This window comes from Diabrotica virgifera, chromosome 2 (genome assembly GCF_917563875.1).
Source record: "Diabrotica virgifera virgifera chromosome 2, PGI_DIABVI_V3a".
Classification (NCBI taxonomy): domain Eukaryota; kingdom Metazoa; phylum Arthropoda; class Insecta; order Coleoptera; family Chrysomelidae; genus Diabrotica; species Diabrotica virgifera.
Window position 1 is genome coordinate 253,032,818 of NC_065444.1, and position 21,150 is coordinate 253,053,967.

The 21,150-nt window shown below is 33.4% G+C and overlaps 3 protein-coding genes across 3 annotated transcripts in view; 1 reads left to right on the forward strand and 2 right to left on the reverse strand.

The window, feature by feature from the left end:
- Positions 1 to 13,844, reverse strand: part of LOC114338228 (polyamine-transporting ATPase 13A3-like) — a 161,595-nt gene extending 147,751 nt beyond the window's left edge. Inside the window, exon 1 of the mRNA XM_050644456.1 lies at positions 13,726 to 13,844. Within this exon, the coding sequence (XP_050500413.1) occupies positions 13,726 to 13,747 (22 nt within the window). The 5' untranslated portion in view covers positions 13,748 to 13,844. The remainder of the gene's footprint in view (positions 1 to 13,725) is intronic.
- The window catches only part of LOC126880538 (uncharacterized), a 391,874-nt gene that overhangs the window by 357,892 nt on the left and 12,832 nt on the right, over positions 1 to 21,150 (reverse strand). The window lies entirely within an intron of this gene.
- LOC114338227 (uncharacterized) overlaps positions 1 to 21,150 on the forward strand; it is a 212,355-nt gene that overhangs the window by 88,560 nt on the left and 102,645 nt on the right. The window lies entirely within an intron of this gene.

Genomic DNA, 21,150 nt, shown 5'->3' on the forward strand with positions numbered 1-21,150 from the left:
CAATAATGGGTACATTTGACATATTCAAATACACTTTTGCTAAATTTATAATACCGGAATAATATAAAAATAATATTTTAGCAACATACAATTAATTAATATGTTCTTTTTATCATCCGTAACTTTACGTATGTGCTCTTAAACAGACAAATCTTTGATCTTCAATAACTCAAAAAGTATTGATTTATTTTAATAACATGATATAACAAATTTTACTTATAATTTGTCCCTCTATCGATTTGTGGGGTTATTTTTAATAAAATCGTTTTCACCCTCGAGAAAGAGGGGTATCCACCCCCAGGGTAAAAGTGCAAGTTGGCACCAAATTATTTTTATTTCCTGAGGTATGTTCTAACTAGTCACCAATTTTCGTGCAAATCGATGGAGGTTTAACCAAATAGGAGGTGAAAACCTTTAAAGACTACACCTACTTTCCCCTTTCGTCCCTTATTGCTACTTCCTGTATCCACTAAGGTGTCAGCCTGAAAGGGGTCATACTTATCAATATACAATAGACACATTTCACATACCAAACTCCACATTACTTATGACGATGATTTTTCGGCTCTAGCTCTTAGACTATATTGTATCTTTAGAACAGGGCACTTAGCACTAAAAACACCCGAATAAATCGATTTTTAAATACAGCACTTAGAGACTTACAACTTTTTGCATTGTGTTGAGGATGATGTCAGGACAAAAGTCTACTATAGAAAAATGGGTAGAAATACATAGTTGCATTTTAAAGTGCATAAAATGCATCCAAAAGTGCATAAACTGCTAAGTCGCGTCATCTGGAGGTTCGAGGGTTATTGGCACTAAATTGCCACATATTTTTTGAGTCGCCGAACATGAATACGCCATCAGAACCGATCTCCAGAGCACCTGGTGCCCAATTTCACTGCCAAGGCACGTCATCTTCTGGAGTTTCGAGGCTTTTCGGCATTAAATTGATACAAACAGGGCCGCGTTTAGGTTAATTGACGCCCTAGGCAATTCTCTAGTAGCCGCCCTTCAAGCATGTACCATTTTTGCCAAAAAAAAAGATGCAAGCAGATTTTTTTATTTAAATAAGAATACATAAAAATTGTCATTCCAGTTCGATCACATCAGATTTCTTTGATTTTTCTTTGGAAAAATCATCTATAATGTCGTCCTAATTTATCGCCTTTGTTACGTCACTTTCTATTGACAAAGTCGACAAATTGTTAAGACGCTCTTGCGTCATACTTGATCGGAAATTATTTTCATGACTATTTTAAATTCTTGACATTTTCGAAAACAACCTTTCAGCGGACACGTTGGTTAGCAACTGGGAAAATTACGGAAAATATCTTTCAATCCACTCTTCTTTAAATATTTAGATATGTAAATTATTAGTGGTTGGTGATTTTATTGTGGTATCCAAATGAACCTTTAAGTGAATGTATTCATGTATGGATGATGTAGGTATCTATTAGTGCAGTCAGTGAGGGTATTTGGCTCCGAATTCCATCCTACTGCATCAATTTACTTGATATTTTCACTGTAAGTAGGGAATAGCTCAAGAAACAAAGTCTACGCCATTTCCTATGACGCTTTTAACTTAGGGGTGGTTCCCACCCGTTCTCGGGAGTGGAAATTTTTTTTATCAAACTAACACCGGAAGTACCGGAGAACCTAATTCTAAGCAACAGCTGTTTTATAAATTTTTTGAAAACTGAATCCTTTTGGGTTATTCGTGGTTAAAAATTTGCCATTTTCATTGAAAAATGATACTTTTCGGAGACTGCTTTTTTTGGGGAATACCATAAAAATTGTGCATCTAACGAAAAAAACTATATACCTAAAACATTTTTGTAGTTTATGAAAAATCAGAGAGATTCATTTTTTCATAAATGTCCTAGTTTTAATAAAAAAAGAGATATGGTGAAAAAAGATAGGTGAAAAAAGATTTTTTGGTGCATGCTCAAATCGGTGTATTCAACTTAAAATAACAGAGAAATTGCCGATTTTAGGGGTATAATGCTACGACTACCTTTTGTAGTGCTTGAAAAGACCTTTAAAACGAGAACTGTTAAATGTCGGTTACATTCAAACTAAGCCAGATATGGTGCAAAAAAACTTATGACTAATGTATTTTAAGGAAAAATGAGAAGTATATTTAACCCCTCATCCACCAGAATTTAAATGCATCGTCTTTCTTCTAGAATACCTTCTACTATAGTGTTATTTCTATATTCAAAAAGTTCGACTGGTTTAAAATGAATGGTTTTGAAAAGAATAAGATCAAATTATAGAGAGCATTTTTAAATTTTCTTAAAAATCTTCCTTTTTCTCCATGTAATTCGAAAGTGATAAGAGATACGTAAAAAAATACCTTACAAAAATGTAGGTTTTCTTTTAGATAACAATTTTATTTTTCTTTCATTGCTGTATCTCATTATCATTTTCGAGTTACATGGAGAAAAAGGAAGATTTAAAAAAAATTTTAAATGCTCTCTATAATTTGGTTCTTAATTTTTTCAAAAACCATACATTTTAAACCTGTCCAACTTCTTGAACATAGAAATAGCACTATAGTAAAAGGTATTGTAGAAGCAAAACGATGCATTTAAATCTGGTGGATAAGGGGTTAAAATATACATACTTCGCATTTTATCTTAAAATAAATTAGTCATCCTTTTTTGTTGCACCATATCTCGCTTAGTTTGAATGTAATCGAAATTTAACAGTGCGGTCGTTTTAAAGGTCTTTTCAGGGGGTCTACCCCGAAATCCCGACAGCCACAATCCCAACAGCCAAAATCCCGGCAGCCACAATCCCGACACGCCAGAATCCCGACAGACCAAAATCCCGACAGGTTTGATAAGGTTCTTTTTAACATATAATTACATTTATTTCTTGTTTTTTGTTTATGGCCATCTGTTTTTATTTTATGTTACTAAACAAAAGAATTTTCCATTTAATATGAACTAATTTTCTAAATAAAATTTCTAACATGGGTATATGAATTAAATTATTTTTTTGCCAATATATAGTCCAATAATATATGTAGGTATAATCAAATCCTGAATTCAAGTTTACTTTCATATAATAGATATTATCATGTCACTTACAATCTTCGATTTCAGTAAGTATAGCTTTTATACTATAAAATGAAGTGTTTAAATATTTTCTTCTTTTAAAATACATAATAATTAGTACCCGTAAGTAATAATTCTTCAATTTCAATACTCTATAATATGATTTGGTGTTGCATTTGAAAAGGAAACAATAAATATTCAAAATGTAGTGGTCGGAATTTTTACTTATGCGAGGATTGTTGCATGTCGGGATTCTGGCGCGTCGGTGTTTTGGCCGTCGGGATTTTGACTGGTGGGGTTTTTGGGCGCCACCGCTTTTCAGGCAGTACTTACAAAAGATATTGATAGCATTATACCCTTAAAATCGACCATTTCTCTGTTATTAAGTTGAACACACCCATTTGAGCATGCACAAAAAAAAATTCTTTTCACTTACCATATCTCTTTTCATTTTATCACTAGAAGACTTATGAAGGAACGACTCTCTTTGATTTTTCATAAGCTACAAAAATGTTTTATATAGTTTTTTTATTAGATGCATAATTTTTAAAGTATTCGCAAAAGCCCGTCCGAAAAGGCGACATTTTTTCAATGAAAATGGCAAATTTTCAACCACGAATAACCCAAAAGGATTCAGTTTAAAAAAAATTCTAGAACAGTGCGCTCGCTGACTTTACGGTGCTGCCAACGACGGCCCAATAATCCCTAAATTTACGACTTCTGTACTTTTGAACTTCGCTTCTTGAAGCGAAGCCAAATAATCTCAACATCATACAGGTCTATGCACCAACTGCAGATGCAGCAGATGAAGAGGTGGAAAACTTTTATAGTGAAATCAAAGAATTGCTTAAATTGACAAAGAAACATGATGTTAACATAATTATGGGAGATTTTAATTCCAAAATAGGGAAAGGCAGCTTTGAAGACGTAGTTGGACCTTATGGTCTTGGAACAAGGAACGAAAGGGGTGACCGACTTGTACAATTTTGTCAGGAAGAAAACATGAGAGTTACCAACACATGGTTCCAACTCCACCCCCGTCGCCTTTATACTTGGAAATCTCCAGCCGATAGAGCTCAGAACATAATAAGAAATCAGATAGACTTCATTCTCATCAACGGTAGATTCAGCATAACTGTCAAAAGAGCTTGCACATATCCTGGAGCAGATGTGCCTTCTGACCATGTACTATTAGTGGCCGTCATAAAGATCGCTCTTTCATGCAAAAACAAGCCTGAAACTCAACAACAGATCGCATTGGATAAACTGAAAGATCCAATGATACAAGCAGAAATAAGTAATGAAATAAACACACAAATTCAAATATTGACGACAAACATTACCGAAGATCTAACACCAACATGGAATACGATTACAAGTGCTGTAACAGACATCATGAAAAGCAACTTGGGGTACAAACCAATGAACAAGAAGCAAAAATGGATGACAGAAGAAATACTATTACTAATGGATGAACGACGACGACACAAGAATGACCCAGATGGCAGCAATATGTATAAAAACATTAACAGGCAAATAAAAGCAAAGATAAGAATAGCAAAAAATGAATGGCTTAAGCAACAATGTATCGATCTAGAACATTTACAACGACAGCACGACGATCGGAATTTACATAAAAAGCTTAAGGAGACTGCTGGAAGATACAGAAAACGAAGACCAACTATTATAGTTAATCAGGATAACTAGGTAGTGCTAGGTGAAAAAGAGAAAATTCATATATGGGAAAACTATATTCAGGAGCTCTTTCATGACGAAAGACCCATGAGTGAAGTTTATGCAGACGACCAGCTGACTGGCCCTTCAATTACTAAAGAGGAAATAGAAAAGGCAATATTATATTCAAAAAACAATAAGGCACCTGGACCTGATGAAATCCCTTCCGAAATACTCAAACTACTAGATGAAAGGGGAATTTCAGCACTACATAAAATATTTAATTTTATTTATGAAACTGGTTGCTATCCTCAGCAGTGGTTGCTCTCTACATTTATTCCCCTACCCAAAAAAGTCAATGCAAAAAGATGTGAGGATCACAGACTCATTAGCCTGATGAGTCACACTTTAAAAATATTCTTAAAAATACTACATCAAAGATTATACAAAAAATGTGAATGGGACATCAGTGATTCTCAGTTTGGGTTTAGGCAAGGTTTGGGAACAAGAGAAGCAATAGTAGCAACACAGGTGTTGGTCCAAAATTGTTACGATCAGAGGAAGGACGTATTCCTGTGCTTTCTAGACTACGAGAAAGCGTTTGATCGTGTCCAACATCACAAGTTAATGCAGATCCTCAAGAAGCTTGATATAGACCAAAAAGACATAAGATGCATTGAAAACTTGTACTGGTATCAGGCAGCACAATTAAAAATAGACAATTCTATATCCAAATCCATACATATAAGAAGGGGTGTTCGGCAGGGATGTGTGCTTTCCCCTCTTTTATTTAACATTTATTCGGAAGCCATATTTCAAGAGTCTTTGGAAGATGCAGAGATGGGAATCAAAGTGAATGGAGTATTAATCAACAACATTCGATATGCTGATGATGCTGTCTTAATTTGCGACAACATAGCAGATCTTCAACAACTTGTCACTATAATCGGAGAATACAGTAAGCGAATGGGATTAGAGATTAATACCAAAAAGACCAAATTCATGATCATCTCCAGAAACTTGGATGCATTTGAAAACTCCACCATAACACTGAATACTAAGTCCATTGAGAGAGTGAGCAAATTCAAATACCTAGGAACGTGGCTTTTTGAAGACTGGGCATCGGACAGGGAAGTAAAATACCGCATTGAGCAAGCTCGACAAGCTTTCGTAAAATTCAGGAAGGTACTGAGCTGCTCAGAGTTCGACCTTACACTGAGACTAAGGTTTACTAAATGCTACGTGTGGTCGGTGCTGCTATATGGCATAGAGGGCTGGACACTCAAAACGAGGGATATAAACAGATTAGAAGCCTTCGAAATGTGGCTTTATCGCCGTATCCTAAAGATACCATGGACGGCGAAAGTCACAAATGTGGATGTCCTTAAAAGAATCAACCAAGAACGTCAGCTTTTCGAAAACATCAAGAAAAGAAAAACGGCGTATTTGGGTCACATCATGCGAAACGAAAAATACCAGTTCCTTCAACTTATAATCCAGGGTAAAATTGAAGGCAAGAGAGGAATAGGACGCAAGAAAATGTCCTGGCTCCGAAACATAAGGCAATGAACAGGGATTACCGACATACAATCACTGATCCACATTGCAAGAAACAGAGAGTTAATGGAAAATGTGATCGCCAACATCCATTAGTGGATTTGCATTTGAAGAAGAAGTACTTTTTGAATGAATAGTGTTAAGAAAATGCAATTTGTTTTCTAGAAATGAATGTCCACTTATATTCCCTTGATGGATGCGATGTACTTAAATGTTATTCGATTTTAATTTTTATAGACAAATATTTTTTGTACAGTATTTTTGCCGCCCTCTCATAATTTGCCGCCCTAGGCAACTGCCTATATTGCCTAATGGATAAAGCAGCCCTGGATACAAATAGTTTTATTGAGGGGTCTTTGGGATGGCTGAAAGCGACTATGCCATCAGAACGACACCCGGAGCACCTGGTGTCTAGGGTTGAGACAGCTTCTAGAGTTTCGAGGGATTTCGGTACTAAATTGATGCAAACAGATTACATGGGAGGTTTTTGGGGTTGCTAAACACGAATACGCCATCAGAACCGATTCCCGAGCACCTGGTGGCCCCTGTCACTGTTAAGGAACGTCGCACGGTGGTCTTTTTTCATAATCTATGGTTGCAAAAGGTATAAAATTCATCTTCAAATAATCGGTTATAATGACACTCATTGAATACCTAGGTAACCAGGTAAAAAAAATAAATCGTTCTTAGAACTCAACTCCCACCTCGAAGAGAACAATTGAAACCGAAAGTTGTACTTCTTTACCGAACTTACGCTCAGTAGTTTCAGGCAATTTACCAGCGCCCGCGCCCTTTCAAAGTGAATCAAAGTGTACCTAGAACTGTTATTTTAATATTTTTTTTGAAATGGAAGTCAAGCGAACAGGTATATTTACAATATTATAAAACAATAGTTGTACCTTATTGTTGATAAAAAAATATTTGATTGTAAAAATGATAATATATTAGCACTAAAATAATAATTTGTAAAGATTTTAATAGAGTAGAACTTTTGGGATTGTTCGGGATTGTTGCTAAACTATTTTTTATTGTTACTTTATTTATTTATCTCTCAGAAAAAGTTACTCTTGTGTGCTCGAACGTGCTCTTTCTATATTTTTTAAATCTTTTTAGGTTCTTGTATTTTACATATACAACAATGTTTTATCTGTCTACGAATTTTCAGTCCCTTATAAATATTTAGTCTAAGAGCTGGGAGAGGATTTTGTGCGTGATAAGTAATATGGAAAAACTATACGGGGTTATATTGAATTAGTTGTGTACATGACTTTCCCCAACGGCGGGAAACCAGAGTGGGGGACGAGGGTAGTTATAAGGGGTCAAAATCGCGGTTTTTATTATTTTTTTTGTGACGCTCATGATGGAGATAGTGCACCAAAATTTGCCTGCGTGGCGGGAAAATGTTGTGAAGCGTCACAAAAAAAATAATACAAACTGTGACTTTCACCCCTTAAAACTACCCTCATCCCCAACTCTGGTTTCCGCCCCTGGAGATTTTGCTTAGTTACGTCATTATCTACTTACTCCCAAATTTTGGTTCACTATCTCGATCACGAACGTCAAAATCCCTTATAATTTTTATATTCACCCCTGCCCCCACCCCTTTGTCGGCACACAACGTTTCTCCCCTGTGAGATTGTACTTACTTACGTGATGACCTACTTATTACCATATTTTGGTGCACTTTCTCGATCATGAGCGTCACAAAAAAAATAATAAAAACCGCGACTTTGAAACCTTATAACTACCCTCGTCCCCCACTCTGGTTTCCGGCCCTGGGATTTTACTTAGTTATGTCATGGTCTACTTATTACCAAATTTTGGTGCACTATCTCAGTCACGAACGTCGCAAAAAAAACCCTTTATATTTTTTATATTCACCCCTACCCCCATCCCTTTGTCGGCCACGCAGTGTTCCACCCCTGGAGATTTTACTTAGTTACGTCATGACCTACTTATTCCCAAATTTTGGTGCACTATCTCGATCATGAGCGTCACAAAAAAAAATAATAAAAACCGCGACTTTATAACTACCCTCGTCCCCCACTCTGGTTTTCGGCCGTTGGGGAAAGTCATGTACACAACTAATTCAACATATTCCCGTATAGTTTTTCCATATTACTTATTACGCACACAATCCGCTTCTATCTCTCCGACTAATTGTGGTGTAATACTCTTGCAACCATAGATCGTCAGAAAGGACCACTTTGCGTCGTCGTCTAAAGTTTCGAAGCTTTTTGGCACTGAATGTATGCAAATAGATTACTAGGCGGCTATTGGGGTCGCTGAATACGAATACACAATCAGAACTGATCCCCGGACCATCCGGTGCACAAGGTCACTGCTAAAGCATGTTATCTTCTGGAGTTTGGAGGGTTTTTGGGCACCAGGTGTACCGGAGGTAATTTCTTATGGCATATTATTATTCAGCAACAAGAATATGCAGAGCAGGTGCTCCGGTGGTCGGTTCTGATGGCGTATTCGTCTTCAGTGGCCAGTGGCCCCAATAACCCGTAAATAACAAGATCTGGCATTTAATACATTTATTTTGACATGTTTATGCATTTTTGGATGCGTTGAATGCAACTATGCATTTCCACCCATTTTTCTATAGTACACTTTTTTCTTGATATCATACTGAACCGAATGCAAAAAGTTGTAAGTTTCTATACTAAATTTATAATCAAGGTGCAGTAGAAATAAACAAACCAAGACATGTTAAATCCTACTAGGAGCACTCCCGAATCTTAACACGTTGACGGACAGTGCGTCAAATGTATAAGCAAGTGTTGTGACACTATTTTGTATTTTGCAAAGTAGATTAGGGAAATTGTTGAATTTTTTGAGTTGAGTTTTTTAACATTTTTTGTAAACATGTGGACGACGACTATGGACATCGTGTCACATTTAATATACTCCAGGCTGTGGGTGAAAAATAGGTCGATTTCAGGATATAATTCAGGAATTTTTGAAACCTATCAGGTGTTGTAAAGTACGATGCCAGGAATAACTTATACTAAAATGTGACCAAAAATATTGTGAGCTTTTTTTTATTGCGATTTTCATTTGTTAAATTTGCAATTTTTAAAGATTTTTAATTTTGCATCTTAGGATATTGATTCTAGAGAAAAACTTTTTAATAGAAAGTTGTAGTAAATTAAAAAACCTACAATTTGAGCTATGGTAAGTTTAATTTCGTTTATTGGTTATTGCAAAAACAGCCTGCGAAAGGTCCAAAATGGCCGTTTTTTACAATTGCGTTATTTATTGTACAAATGATTTTTTTAAATTTTTTTAAAGCTTTAAAATGAAGATCTTTCAATTTCAAACATAAAAAATAATTTTAAGGCCGGATTAACGAATTTGTTGCTTAGATATTATAAATTGTTTATCCCAAGAGGTCAAATGTCGAAGGCTATAACTTTTTGAAAAAAAAAATCGCAGAGAGTTGGTGAAACATCCAATCTCCTTCTAAAGAGTTATATTTTTATATTCTGATGTAAATAAATGCGTAAAATATTTTTAAACCTCTAATTTTTGGGTTTGAAAATAAGGGGGCAAATTTCGTTATAAACATTTAGAGCTGAAGCGGTCCTGTACATCCTATGAGTTTCTAACTTACAGATTATTATTGCTGAAGACGAAACGAAGATTTATAAAAAAATAAAAATTTTCTACAACCAACTGAAGCCGAGATAATTGTTTCTCTTTTCTTAAATCGTAGTGCCTTTATTTATAACAATTAAGAAATTATTTTACAGTCATTGACTAAAGAAAGACTTATATTATCTTAAAATAAAAATTATTATAAAATATAGTTACATTTAATTATTAAAAATTATTTTTAAATCGGTGCTTTTGCGAGCGGCCGAATTTTGCAAATCGCCCGGCTCGCTTCAAATCCGCGCGCTCGGAAAATTTTTACTTAACTTGTATTAAATTTTGACAGAAAACAATTTAATAATATTACCATTATAATATACAGTCTATTTACTTTACTTTACTTTTATTGAAGAAATAATATTACAAAAATGATACATATATATGAAATATATAACTATATTTTTAATTTTGTCATTGTTATATAAATATAATAATAATAATGTTACTTCTTATTATACAATATAAAACTTTTTCTTCTTGTAGTGACTATCCGTTTTGGATGTTGGCGACCGTCATGGCAATCTGTACTTGCACACTAAATCGGTACTGCTGCTCTAAAAAGATTTGTATAATAAGAAGTAACATTATTATTATTATATTTATATAACAATGAAAAAATTAAAAATATAGTTATATATTTCATATATTATAATATGTATCATTTTTGTAATATTATTTCTTCAGAAATGAGATTTCACATATAAAAGTTTATCAAGAAAAACAAATACAGTGGTAAATAGACTATATATTATAATGGTAATATTATTAAATTGTTTTTGGTCAAAATTTAATACAAGTTACGTAAAAATTTTCCGAGCGCGCAGATTTGAAGCTAGCCGGGCGATTTGCAAAATTCGGCCGCTCGGAAAAGCACCGATTTTAAAAATAATTTTTATTAATTAAATGTAACTATATTTTATAATAATTTATATTTTAAGATAATATAAGTCTTTCTTTAGTCAATAACTGTAAAATAATTTCTTAATTGTTATAAATAAAGGCACTACGATTTAAGAAAAAAGAAACAATTATCTCGGCTTCAGTTGGTTGTAGAAAATTTTAATTTTTTTATAAATCTTCGTTTCGTCTTCAGCAACAATAATATTTAAGTTAGAAACTCATAGGATGTACAGGGCCGCTTCAGCTCTAAATGTTTATAACGAAATTTGCCCCCTTATTTTCAAACCCGACATTTAGCTCGGCTTCAGTTGGTCGTAAATTTTTTTTATTTTTTTATAAATCTTCGTTTCGTCTTCAGCAACAATAATCTGTAAGTTAAAAACTCATAGGATGTACAGGGCCGCTTCAGCTCTAAATGTTTATAATGAAATTGGCCCCCTTATTTTCAAACCCAAAAATTAGAGGTTTAAAAATGTTTTACGCATTTATTTACATCAGAATATAAAAATATAACTCTTTAGAAGGAGATTGGATGTTTCACTAACTCTCTACGATTTTTTTTCAAAAAGTTATAGCCTTCGACATTTGACCCCTTGGGATAAACAATTTATAATATCTAAGCAACAAATTCGTTAATCCGGCCTTACAATTTTTTTATGTTTGGAATTGAAAGATCTTCATTTTAAAGCTTTAAAAAATAAAAAAAATTATTTGTACAATAAATACCGCAATTGTAAAAACTGGCCATTTTGGACCTTTCGCAGCCTGTTTTGCAATAACCAATAAACGAAATTAAACTTACCATAGCTCAAATTGTAGGTTTTTTAATTTACTACAACTTTCTATTAAAAAGTTTTTCTCTAGAATCAATATCCTAAGCTGCAAAATTAAAAATCTTTAAAAATTGCAAATTTAACAAATGAAAATCGCAATAAAAAAAAGCTCACAATATTTTTGGTCACATTTTAGTAGAAGTTATTCCTGGCATCGTCCTTTACAACACCTGATAGGTTTCAAAAATTCCTGAATTATATCACGTTTTTTCACCCACAGCCTGGGGTAATATGCATCTGTAGATGTAATGTGACATTTTTATCACAATTCGTTATTTTAAAAATGACGTATATAGACGTTGTGTCACATTACATCAATGGAAATTAGACGTTTATAGACGTTCTGTCCGTCAACGTGTTAATTTACAATGTATAAACTTTGGAAATCATGATTTGGGATTTACAATGTATATACATTGTAAATTATGATTTGGGAGTGCTCCTAGTTGCATTTAACATGTCTTGGTTTGTTTATTTCTACTGCATCTTGATTGTAAATTTAGTATAGGTGCTGCATTTAAAAATCGATTTATTTTGTACTAAATGACTTGGTCTATAATAAACACTGTTGTTATCTTTGAACAATTACTAAAAGCTATCATTCTTTGTAGGAGCAGATTAAATTTCATTATTGAGTTTTTTATACACATTTTAATTTTGAGTAATATAAGTATTCCTGAAAATTAAACATAAAATTTTTTATAAGACTCATATGAAAAATGTTCAAACAAAAGCGTGTTATACAGGGTGTTTCATTAATAATTGTCCATATAGTAACTGGAGAAACCTTAGCACAAAATACGATGATTTAACCTAAAACACTTAAATCAAATGTGGTTCCTTACTGAGTTATAGGGTGTTTTATCTAAATATTAAAAAACTATTTTTGCTCAGCATTTTAAAACTATTCGACATATCCTTTTCATACTTGGCAAGAAGTATGGGTACTGTACAAACTACTAAACTATGTTAAACAAACGTTTCTGGCTATTACCAGAGGCGTACGACGGGGGAAAGCGAATGGTTCACCCTTTCCAAAATTTACGCCGCTGGCGGAATTGCTATTTTAGTTCAATTTTTGGATTCTCCAATACTTTCTATGAAAATAATATACTCTTCATTCGTAACGATAAAGTCATTAGTTTTCGAGATCTTTGAAGTTAAAAATGAAACGACACGGTTATTTTGATTAATGTATTGTGTCGCTTCATTTTTAATTTCAAATATCTCGAAAACTAATCATTTTATCGTTACGAATAAACAGTATATTATTTACATAAAAAGTATTTAAAAATCAAAAAATTACACTAAAATAGCAATTTCCTCAGTGGCGTACAATTTGGGAAGGGTCAACCAGCCACTATCCCTGTCGTACGCCTCTGGTAGTAGCTAGAAACGTTTATTTATCTTAATTTAGTAGGGTGTACAGTACCTACACTTTTTGTCAAGTATGATAAGGATACGCCAAATAGTTTTAAAGTACTGCGTACAAATAGTTTTTAAATTTTAATCATATGAATGATATCATAAATTTTAATCAAAATAACTGTGCCGTTTCATATTGAACTTCAAATATCTCGAAAACTAATTACTTTATCGTTACCAATGAAGAATATATTATTTACGTAGAATGTATCGGAGAATCTAAAAACGGCACTAAAATAATAATTCCTCCAGTGGCGTAGAATTTGAGAAGGGTCAACCATTCACTATCCCCTGTCGTACGCATCTGGTAGTAGCTAGAAACGTTTGTTTATCATAATTTAGTAGGGTGTATAGTAGTCGCACAGTCTGCCAAGTATGAAAAGAATACGTCGAATAGTTTTAAAATGCTGAGCAAAAATAGTTTTTAAATTTTTAGATAAAACACCCTGTAACTCAGTAAGGAACCACATTTTATTTAAGTGTTTTAGGTTAAATCTTTGTATTTTATGCTAAGGTTTCTCCAGTTACTATATGGACAATTATTAATGAAACACCCTGTATATTTGATAAAAAAGGATAAACATTAATTTTTTTTACTATTAACTTACATGTAGTTTCCTCAGTCTTCATTTTCCCACACAAACACTACCCACTTTTCACTACCACCTAGATACCGTCAGATCACGACAAATACAAACTGGTATCAAATCGGACCTTGTATTTTCCTACAACAATAGAATTGCCAGATATCTATCAAGATTATTCGTATCTGAGATTGAAGTTAAGTACCTACTTACCAGCAATGATTATAGTTGTATTGTATCTGATGCCGAATATAACGCATTGCAGTCAGTTTCTCGATAACCTAACGATACCTAAAGAGGTAGTACTGGTAGTACTGAGATTTTCTACGCTTCTTCGGTACTCAGGGTCAATATTAACAACTATTATAATTATAAAATATGTTTAAAAAACATACCTCCATCGTAACTGAATAAGTGATAAAATAGTCACGAAAAACGTTTTTTAAACATTTCTGAACATAATGAACAATTTGTACAAGATATAGCAAATAAACACGAAAATTATACCTTGATACCTCATTTTAAAGAGATTATCTAGTATTTATGTGTTTATTTAAAACGATTTACCAGAGCATATATTATGCCTATGAATCATGTATAATTAATAATACAATAACGTTTAGTGTCATTTTTTATACCTTGACAAGAATAAGTATAGTTCAGAGAAATAAGGAAAAAAATATGTTGGTGACACAACCCCTCCAGGGCGAAACCAAATTTTTTGAGTAATATGGACATCTATAATAATATCCTATATTCTATATGTTTATTGCAGCCGATTTTGATGATATACAGAGTTAAAAACAAATATAAAGATAAAAAAAACGGTAAATTTTCGCTTTTTTCGCCTATTACCAAAAAGTTAAGTTTTTTAAACAAATTTGATAGTAAGAAACTCATAAATCGTATAAAAAACTTCAATATGGCGTTCGCTGAATATGTCTATCCTTATCGGTTGCTTAGAAAATTGCAAAATAAATAATAAATTTTGAGTTTTTATAAATATTCATAACTTATGTAAAAATTAACTTAGAACCTTCTTATTACACGGAATGCTGATACTTCTGGTGCTTAACTTATACCCTAAATTTCAAAGTAATTGGTCAAATCGTTTAAAATTTATTTAATTTGTTTATCCCAAATTAATTTTTTTGCAACATTTTAAGTCAGAAAATGATGAAGTTACAGTAATACTTTGGATAGTTTATGAAAGAAGAAGATTTACACTATTAATTTAATTTAAAAAAAATGACAAACAATAATTCTAAATACTGGTCAACATGGAAAAATGAACAGACACTCTGATGGGTGTTCTTAACTAATTTTGGGTCGCTGAACTCGAATATGACCTCCGTTTTTTTCCATCACCCTCCATTTTTCCGCTCCCCCCTATTCTTGCCAAAATAGTGGTGACATAGGTAATTTTCGTTTAATTTGCTCATTTCGCCGCGATAAATGCCAACTTATAGATTAAAATTACAGTAAAATAATGATTAAGATTATGCCCAACGATAAACATAATTGGGGATCCGAGGGGGCGAAAAAAGGGGAAGAAAGGGGTATTTTTCTGAAAAAAACGTAAAAAATCAGCATTTTTCAGTATTTTTTGTGGAAAAAAAGCGACATTACAGGCCTTTTGCCATTTTTTACACCTTCCCACTACCCCTTTGCACCTTCCTATCTCTCTTTTTCACCCCCCCCCTTCTCTCTTTTACACTACTTGAATTCGCAAGCAAGCACCTGCCAGTTGCAGTGAGCGTGTTGTTCGAGACAGACTGTCTCGAAGTTTTTAAAAGTGAGGTGTTTGCGTTTAGCACACGTGTTTTTTTTTCTGTGCTTCAAGTACATTTCTTTGTAAAGTTTTTGGAGTTACAATGCCGCGTTTTTGTAAGAATGATGTGAATTCTTTCTGTTATATTTGTGGAGATGTAACTTTTAAGAATCAAAGGAGACCTTTAAATAAGATGGTTCGAAAAGCTTATGAGCATTATTTCGGTTGCAAAGTCGGGGATCAAGACAAGCCATGGGCCCCAAAATTATGTTGCAATAGTTGTTACACTAATTTAAGTTCGTGGTTACGTGGGAAATCACGTCCGATGTCCTTCGCTGTACCAATGGTCTGGCGTGAGCCCACTTCTCATGCCGAGGACTGTTATTTTTGTATGACGAAAATATCTGGATTTTCGCGAAAATCGAAACGTACCATCACTTATCCGAATATCCCTTCGGCAATTAGACCCGTGGAACATAGTAATATGTTGCCTGTTCCCATATCACCCGTAAACTACACCCTAGATGATGAAGAATCAGCAACTGAACAGAATGCGTCACCACTGGAAGAGGAGACCTCACATGGGAGCCAAGATGGAGACTACACGCCTAACGGTTCGAACGAACCACAACTTTTTACTCAGGAGGAATTGAACGAGTTCGCGATTTAGACCTGCCTAAAATAAAAGCTGAGCTTCTTGGTTCACGACTTCAGCAGAAAAATCTCCTGCAGAAAGATGTCAATATTACGTTTTTCAGAAAAAGAAATTCCGCCTTCATTTATTTTTTCTCGCGAGATGATGATGATGAAGATTTATTTAGCTGTAACAACATTGCAGGACTAATGACTGAGCTAAAAATACCATACGTATCTGAAAACTGGAGACTTTTCATTGATTCCTCAAAAACTAGTTTAAAAGCGGTTTTACTTAATAATGGAAATGATCTACCATCGGTCCCTGTTGCCTATGCAACCAGTATGAAGGAAACATATGACAATCTAAGAAAAATTTTGGAAAAAATTAGTTACGATCATCATCAATGGAATGTTTGTGCTGACCTCAAAGTAGTGGCAATATTAACTGGATTGCAAGCTGGATACACTAAATTTTGTTGCTTTCTTTGTGAATGGGACAGCCGTGCTAAAGATCAACATTATGTGCGAAAAGACTGGCCCTTGCGCGTGAATGATATTCCCGGTTGTAAAAACATCGCTTTTGGTGCCTTAGTAGACAAAAAAATCATTATACTTCCACTTCACATTAAGCTGGGCCTTTTTAAACAAATCGTTAAGGCTCTAAATAGGGATGGTAAAGGATTCTTATACCTGAAGCAAAAATTTCCGCATATAGGTAAGTGATGCCAAAATCAAAGAAAGCGTATTTGTGGGACCCCAGATTAAACAGTTATTTGATGACGATGCTTTCTCCAACAGTTTGTCAAGAAAAGAGAAAAGAGCCTGGGAATCTTTTGTTTTTGTTTGTCGCAATTTTCTTGGAAACAAAAGGTCAGATGACTATCACCAACGAATTGATGAGCTACTTAAATCTTTCAAGGCTTTAGGTTGCAATATGTCATTGAAAGTCCATTTTCTCCACTCCCACCTGAGTTTTTTCCCGGAAAATTGTGGAGCCGTTTCGGACGAGCATGATGAAAGATTTCATCAGCAGATTGCCCAAATGGAGAAGAGATACGCTGGAAAATGGAACCCTAATATGTTGGCGGACTACTGTTGGACTCAAATTCGAGAAACACCGGAGGACGCTTACAAAAGGAGAAAAATTTCCAAGTAGATGCAGGTATGTTTTTTTTTCAGACTTTTTGATTGCTTAGCCTTATGATTAATTTCAATACTTTTTCTCCCCCTCCACCTTGTCTAATCATATTTTTGTCATAATTCTCAGATACAATCAAAATCACATAAGAGTTTGTATCAAATAAATAGGTAACTTCTTTTTATTTTGTACATCCATATTTATGTTTTTTTTTCTTGTTGAAGAACGAGGGGGCTTTAAGGGGGGAGGGTGAAAAAGAGAGATATGATGATGCAAGGCGGTTCAAGGGGGGTATTGGGAAGGTGTAAAAAATGGCAAAAGGCCTGTAATGTCGCTTTTTTTCCAAAAGAAATACTGAAAAATGCTGATTTTTTACGTTTTTTTCAGAAAAATACCCCTTTCTTCCCCTTTTTTCGCCCCCTCGGATCCCGAATTATGTTTATCGTTGGGCATAATCTTAATCATTATTTTACTGTAATTTTAATCTATAAGTTGGCATTTATCGCGGCGAAATGAGCAAATTAAACGAAATTTACCTATTTCACCACTATTTTGGCAAGAATAGGGGGGAGCGGAAAAATGGAGGGTGATGGAAAAAAACGGAGGTTATATTCGAGTTCAGCGACCCAAAATTAGTAAAGAACACCCATCAGAGTGTCTGTTCATTTTTTTTCAATTTTTTTTGTTGACCAGTGATATTGCAAAATTATTTTGCAGGAATATGTGAATTAAAAAGGGGGGGCTAACTTCGTGCCTAATTGTCCTAGGACAATTGTTTTTCTTTCTAAATGTGTATAAAAATTCAGTCTTTCTAAATATGAAAAAATAAGTTTTCTACTGGTAACGGTTAAAAAGTTATTCTAATTATTTATAAGTAAGCAAAAAATCGACATGTTTTTGCAAAATAATTTTACACTGTTTAAAATTACTTTTTGTCATTTTTTTAATTAAGTTAATAGTATTAATGTTCTTCTTTCATAAACTGTCCGAAGTATTACTGTAACCTCATAATTTTCTGATTTATAGTGTTGCAAAAAAAAATAAATACATGAAATGAATAAATTAAATAACTTTTAAACTATTTGACCAATTGCTTTGAAATTTAAAATATAATTTAAGCACAAGAAGTCTCAGCATTCTGTGTAACAAGAAGGTTCTAACTTAATTTTTACATAAATTATGAACATTTATAAAATCTCAAAATTTATTACTTATTTTGCAATTTTCTAAGCAACAAATAAGGATAGACATATTCAGCGAACTCCATATTGAAGTTTTTTATATATGATTTATGAGTTTCTTATTCTCAAATTTGTTTAGAATGCTTCACTTTTTAGTAATAGACGAAAAAAGCGAAAATTTACCGTTTTTTTATCTTCATTTGTTTATAACTATGTATATCCTCAAAATTGGCTGCAGGAAACATATAGGTATTATTACAGATATCCATACTACTCAAAAAATTTAGTTTCGGCCTGGAGGGAGATGTGTCACGAGAAAAATCTTATTTCTCTGGACTAGTATCTATATTTTCCTACCTACTCCGGTGGTCAGAGACGAAAATGCCACGAGCCTTTAAAATTCATACGAAGAAGCTAAATTTTGCTAAGTATGTCAATTTTGGGACCCAAAAAAGGTGCAAAAAAGTTTTCCACTCCCACCCCCTGGCTTCTCCGTAAAACCACCAAGAAATGTAGCTGAGATAATTTTGAAACAAAATGTTTATTAGCACTTTTTGTGTAGAATGAATAATTGTTCTCTCAGAAAAGTGTAACTTTGAAAGTCAGTTACGCGCATGAAATTAATTTGTTAAATACAAATTGGATCAGCTTGACGGTAAAAATTCTATATTTTTTGATCAGAGTGTCCTGTTAGTCCATTCTTTCACGGTTTTTGCTCTAAATTTGAAAGAACCGCTTGGATTGACATGGAATTTGGCATACGTATAGCTTACATGTCAAAGAGAAAAAGTGATATTGTGCCGATGTGTGCTTTTGCCCTGGGGGTGACTTTCACCCCCTTTTGGGAGTGAAAAAATATATGTCCAAAATAAGTCCGGAAATGGGTAAACTGACTAATGTTAAGTAACTTTTGTTCTATAGAGCTTTTTCGCCAAGTCAACACTTTTCGAGTTATTTGCGAGTGAATATGTTCATTTTTCAACAAAATAACCACATTTTTAGACGGTTTTTCGCAAATAACTCAAAAAGTAAGTATTTTGTCGAAAAAAACGTTCTTAGCAAAAATATAGCCTAGAAAAAAGTAAAAAAAATGGTGTACACGTTAGGTCTCTGGATCTCGTATAGTCACCGAAAAATATATTCATATTCACCAAATTTCAAATAGAATATTTCGACGTGAAATATCCAAAAAATTAAGCACTTTTTGGGAAAAACCCATTTTAACTTTTTTAAAGTATTTAAAAAAAGCTTTATTTCTGTTTTTACAAAAAGTTTCTAGAATTAAATTTAAGCAAGTTACGCTCAAAACAAAGTTGGTCCCTTTTGTTTTTGCAAAAAAAAATCGGGAAGACCACCCCCTAATTAGCAACTTAAATAAAATTAATCGTTACCGCTCCACAAATTATTTTACTTATGTTGTGTTTATATGATCTGTAAGTTTCATCGATTTAAAGTACTTATTTTTGAAAAAATTTGGTTTCAAAGTAAAATTTTGAAAAATTAAAATTTTGAAAAATGTGTTTTTTTTTCAAAATATCTTAAAAATTGTTAGAGATACCAAAAATCTCGAAAAACAAAAAAAGTCAGATTTGCTTTTCTGAATATCATGTATTTTTTTGTTTTTCTGTTAGACAAAAATTGATTGAGATTTGGTGTTTCTAAATTTGCATACATTCGTGATCAGTGACTCGTTCAACCCCTTTTAACTACAACCCTTTCAAAAATAAGGACTTTGAACCGATGAAACTTACAGATCATATAAACAATATATACACGAGTCAGAAACTTGTGAAGTCGTAACGAAGTTAATTTAACATACTAATTAGGGGGTGATTTTCTCGATTTTTTTACCAAAACCAAAAGGGACTAACTTTATTTTGAGCGTAACTTGTTTAATTTTGATGCTCGAATTTTTTTATAAAACAAAAATGAAGCTTTTTTTAAACACTTTAAATAAGTTGTAATGAGTTTTCCCCGAAATGTGCTTCATTTTTGGTTATTTCACGTTAAAGTGTTCCATGTGGAATTTGACGAATATGAACCTATTTTTCATTAGCTATAACTCTGCTGCTACTAGGTGTAGAGACGTGATATATACACCATTTTTTAAATTTTTTACAGGCTATATTTTTGCTAAGAATGTTTTTTCGACAAAATACTTAGTATTTGAGTTATTTGCGAAAAACCGTCTAAAAGCGTGGTTATTTTGTTGAAAAAATGAACATATTCACTGCCAAATAACTCGAAAAGTATTGACTTAGTGAAAAAACTCTATAGAACAAAAGTCACTTAAAATTAGCCAGTTTATCCATTTCCTGACTTTCTTTAGACGAATATTTTTTCACCCCCAATAGGGGGTGAATACCACCCCCAGGGCAAAAGCACATATCGGCACAATATCACTTTTTTTCTTTGACTTGTTAGCTATGTGTATGCCAAATTTCATGTCAATCCAAGCGGTTCTTTAAAATTTAGAGGTTTTGCAATATTTTACCGTTAAAGAACGGACTATGTCGACAAAAATCATAATGCCTTTTAAAGGTGAAGAGTGAAGCTTGATTGTATCTACCTTTAGAAGATACGATAATGAGGGAGCGCGGAAGGATCCTCCACTTAAGTGATATTATAAGAACAAGATAAAAATGTTACTGGCGCTTCCTGGAAACGTTCTTCGGGGGGCTAATCCTTCCATCACTGGATCCGAACAAACAAACGAGAATCAC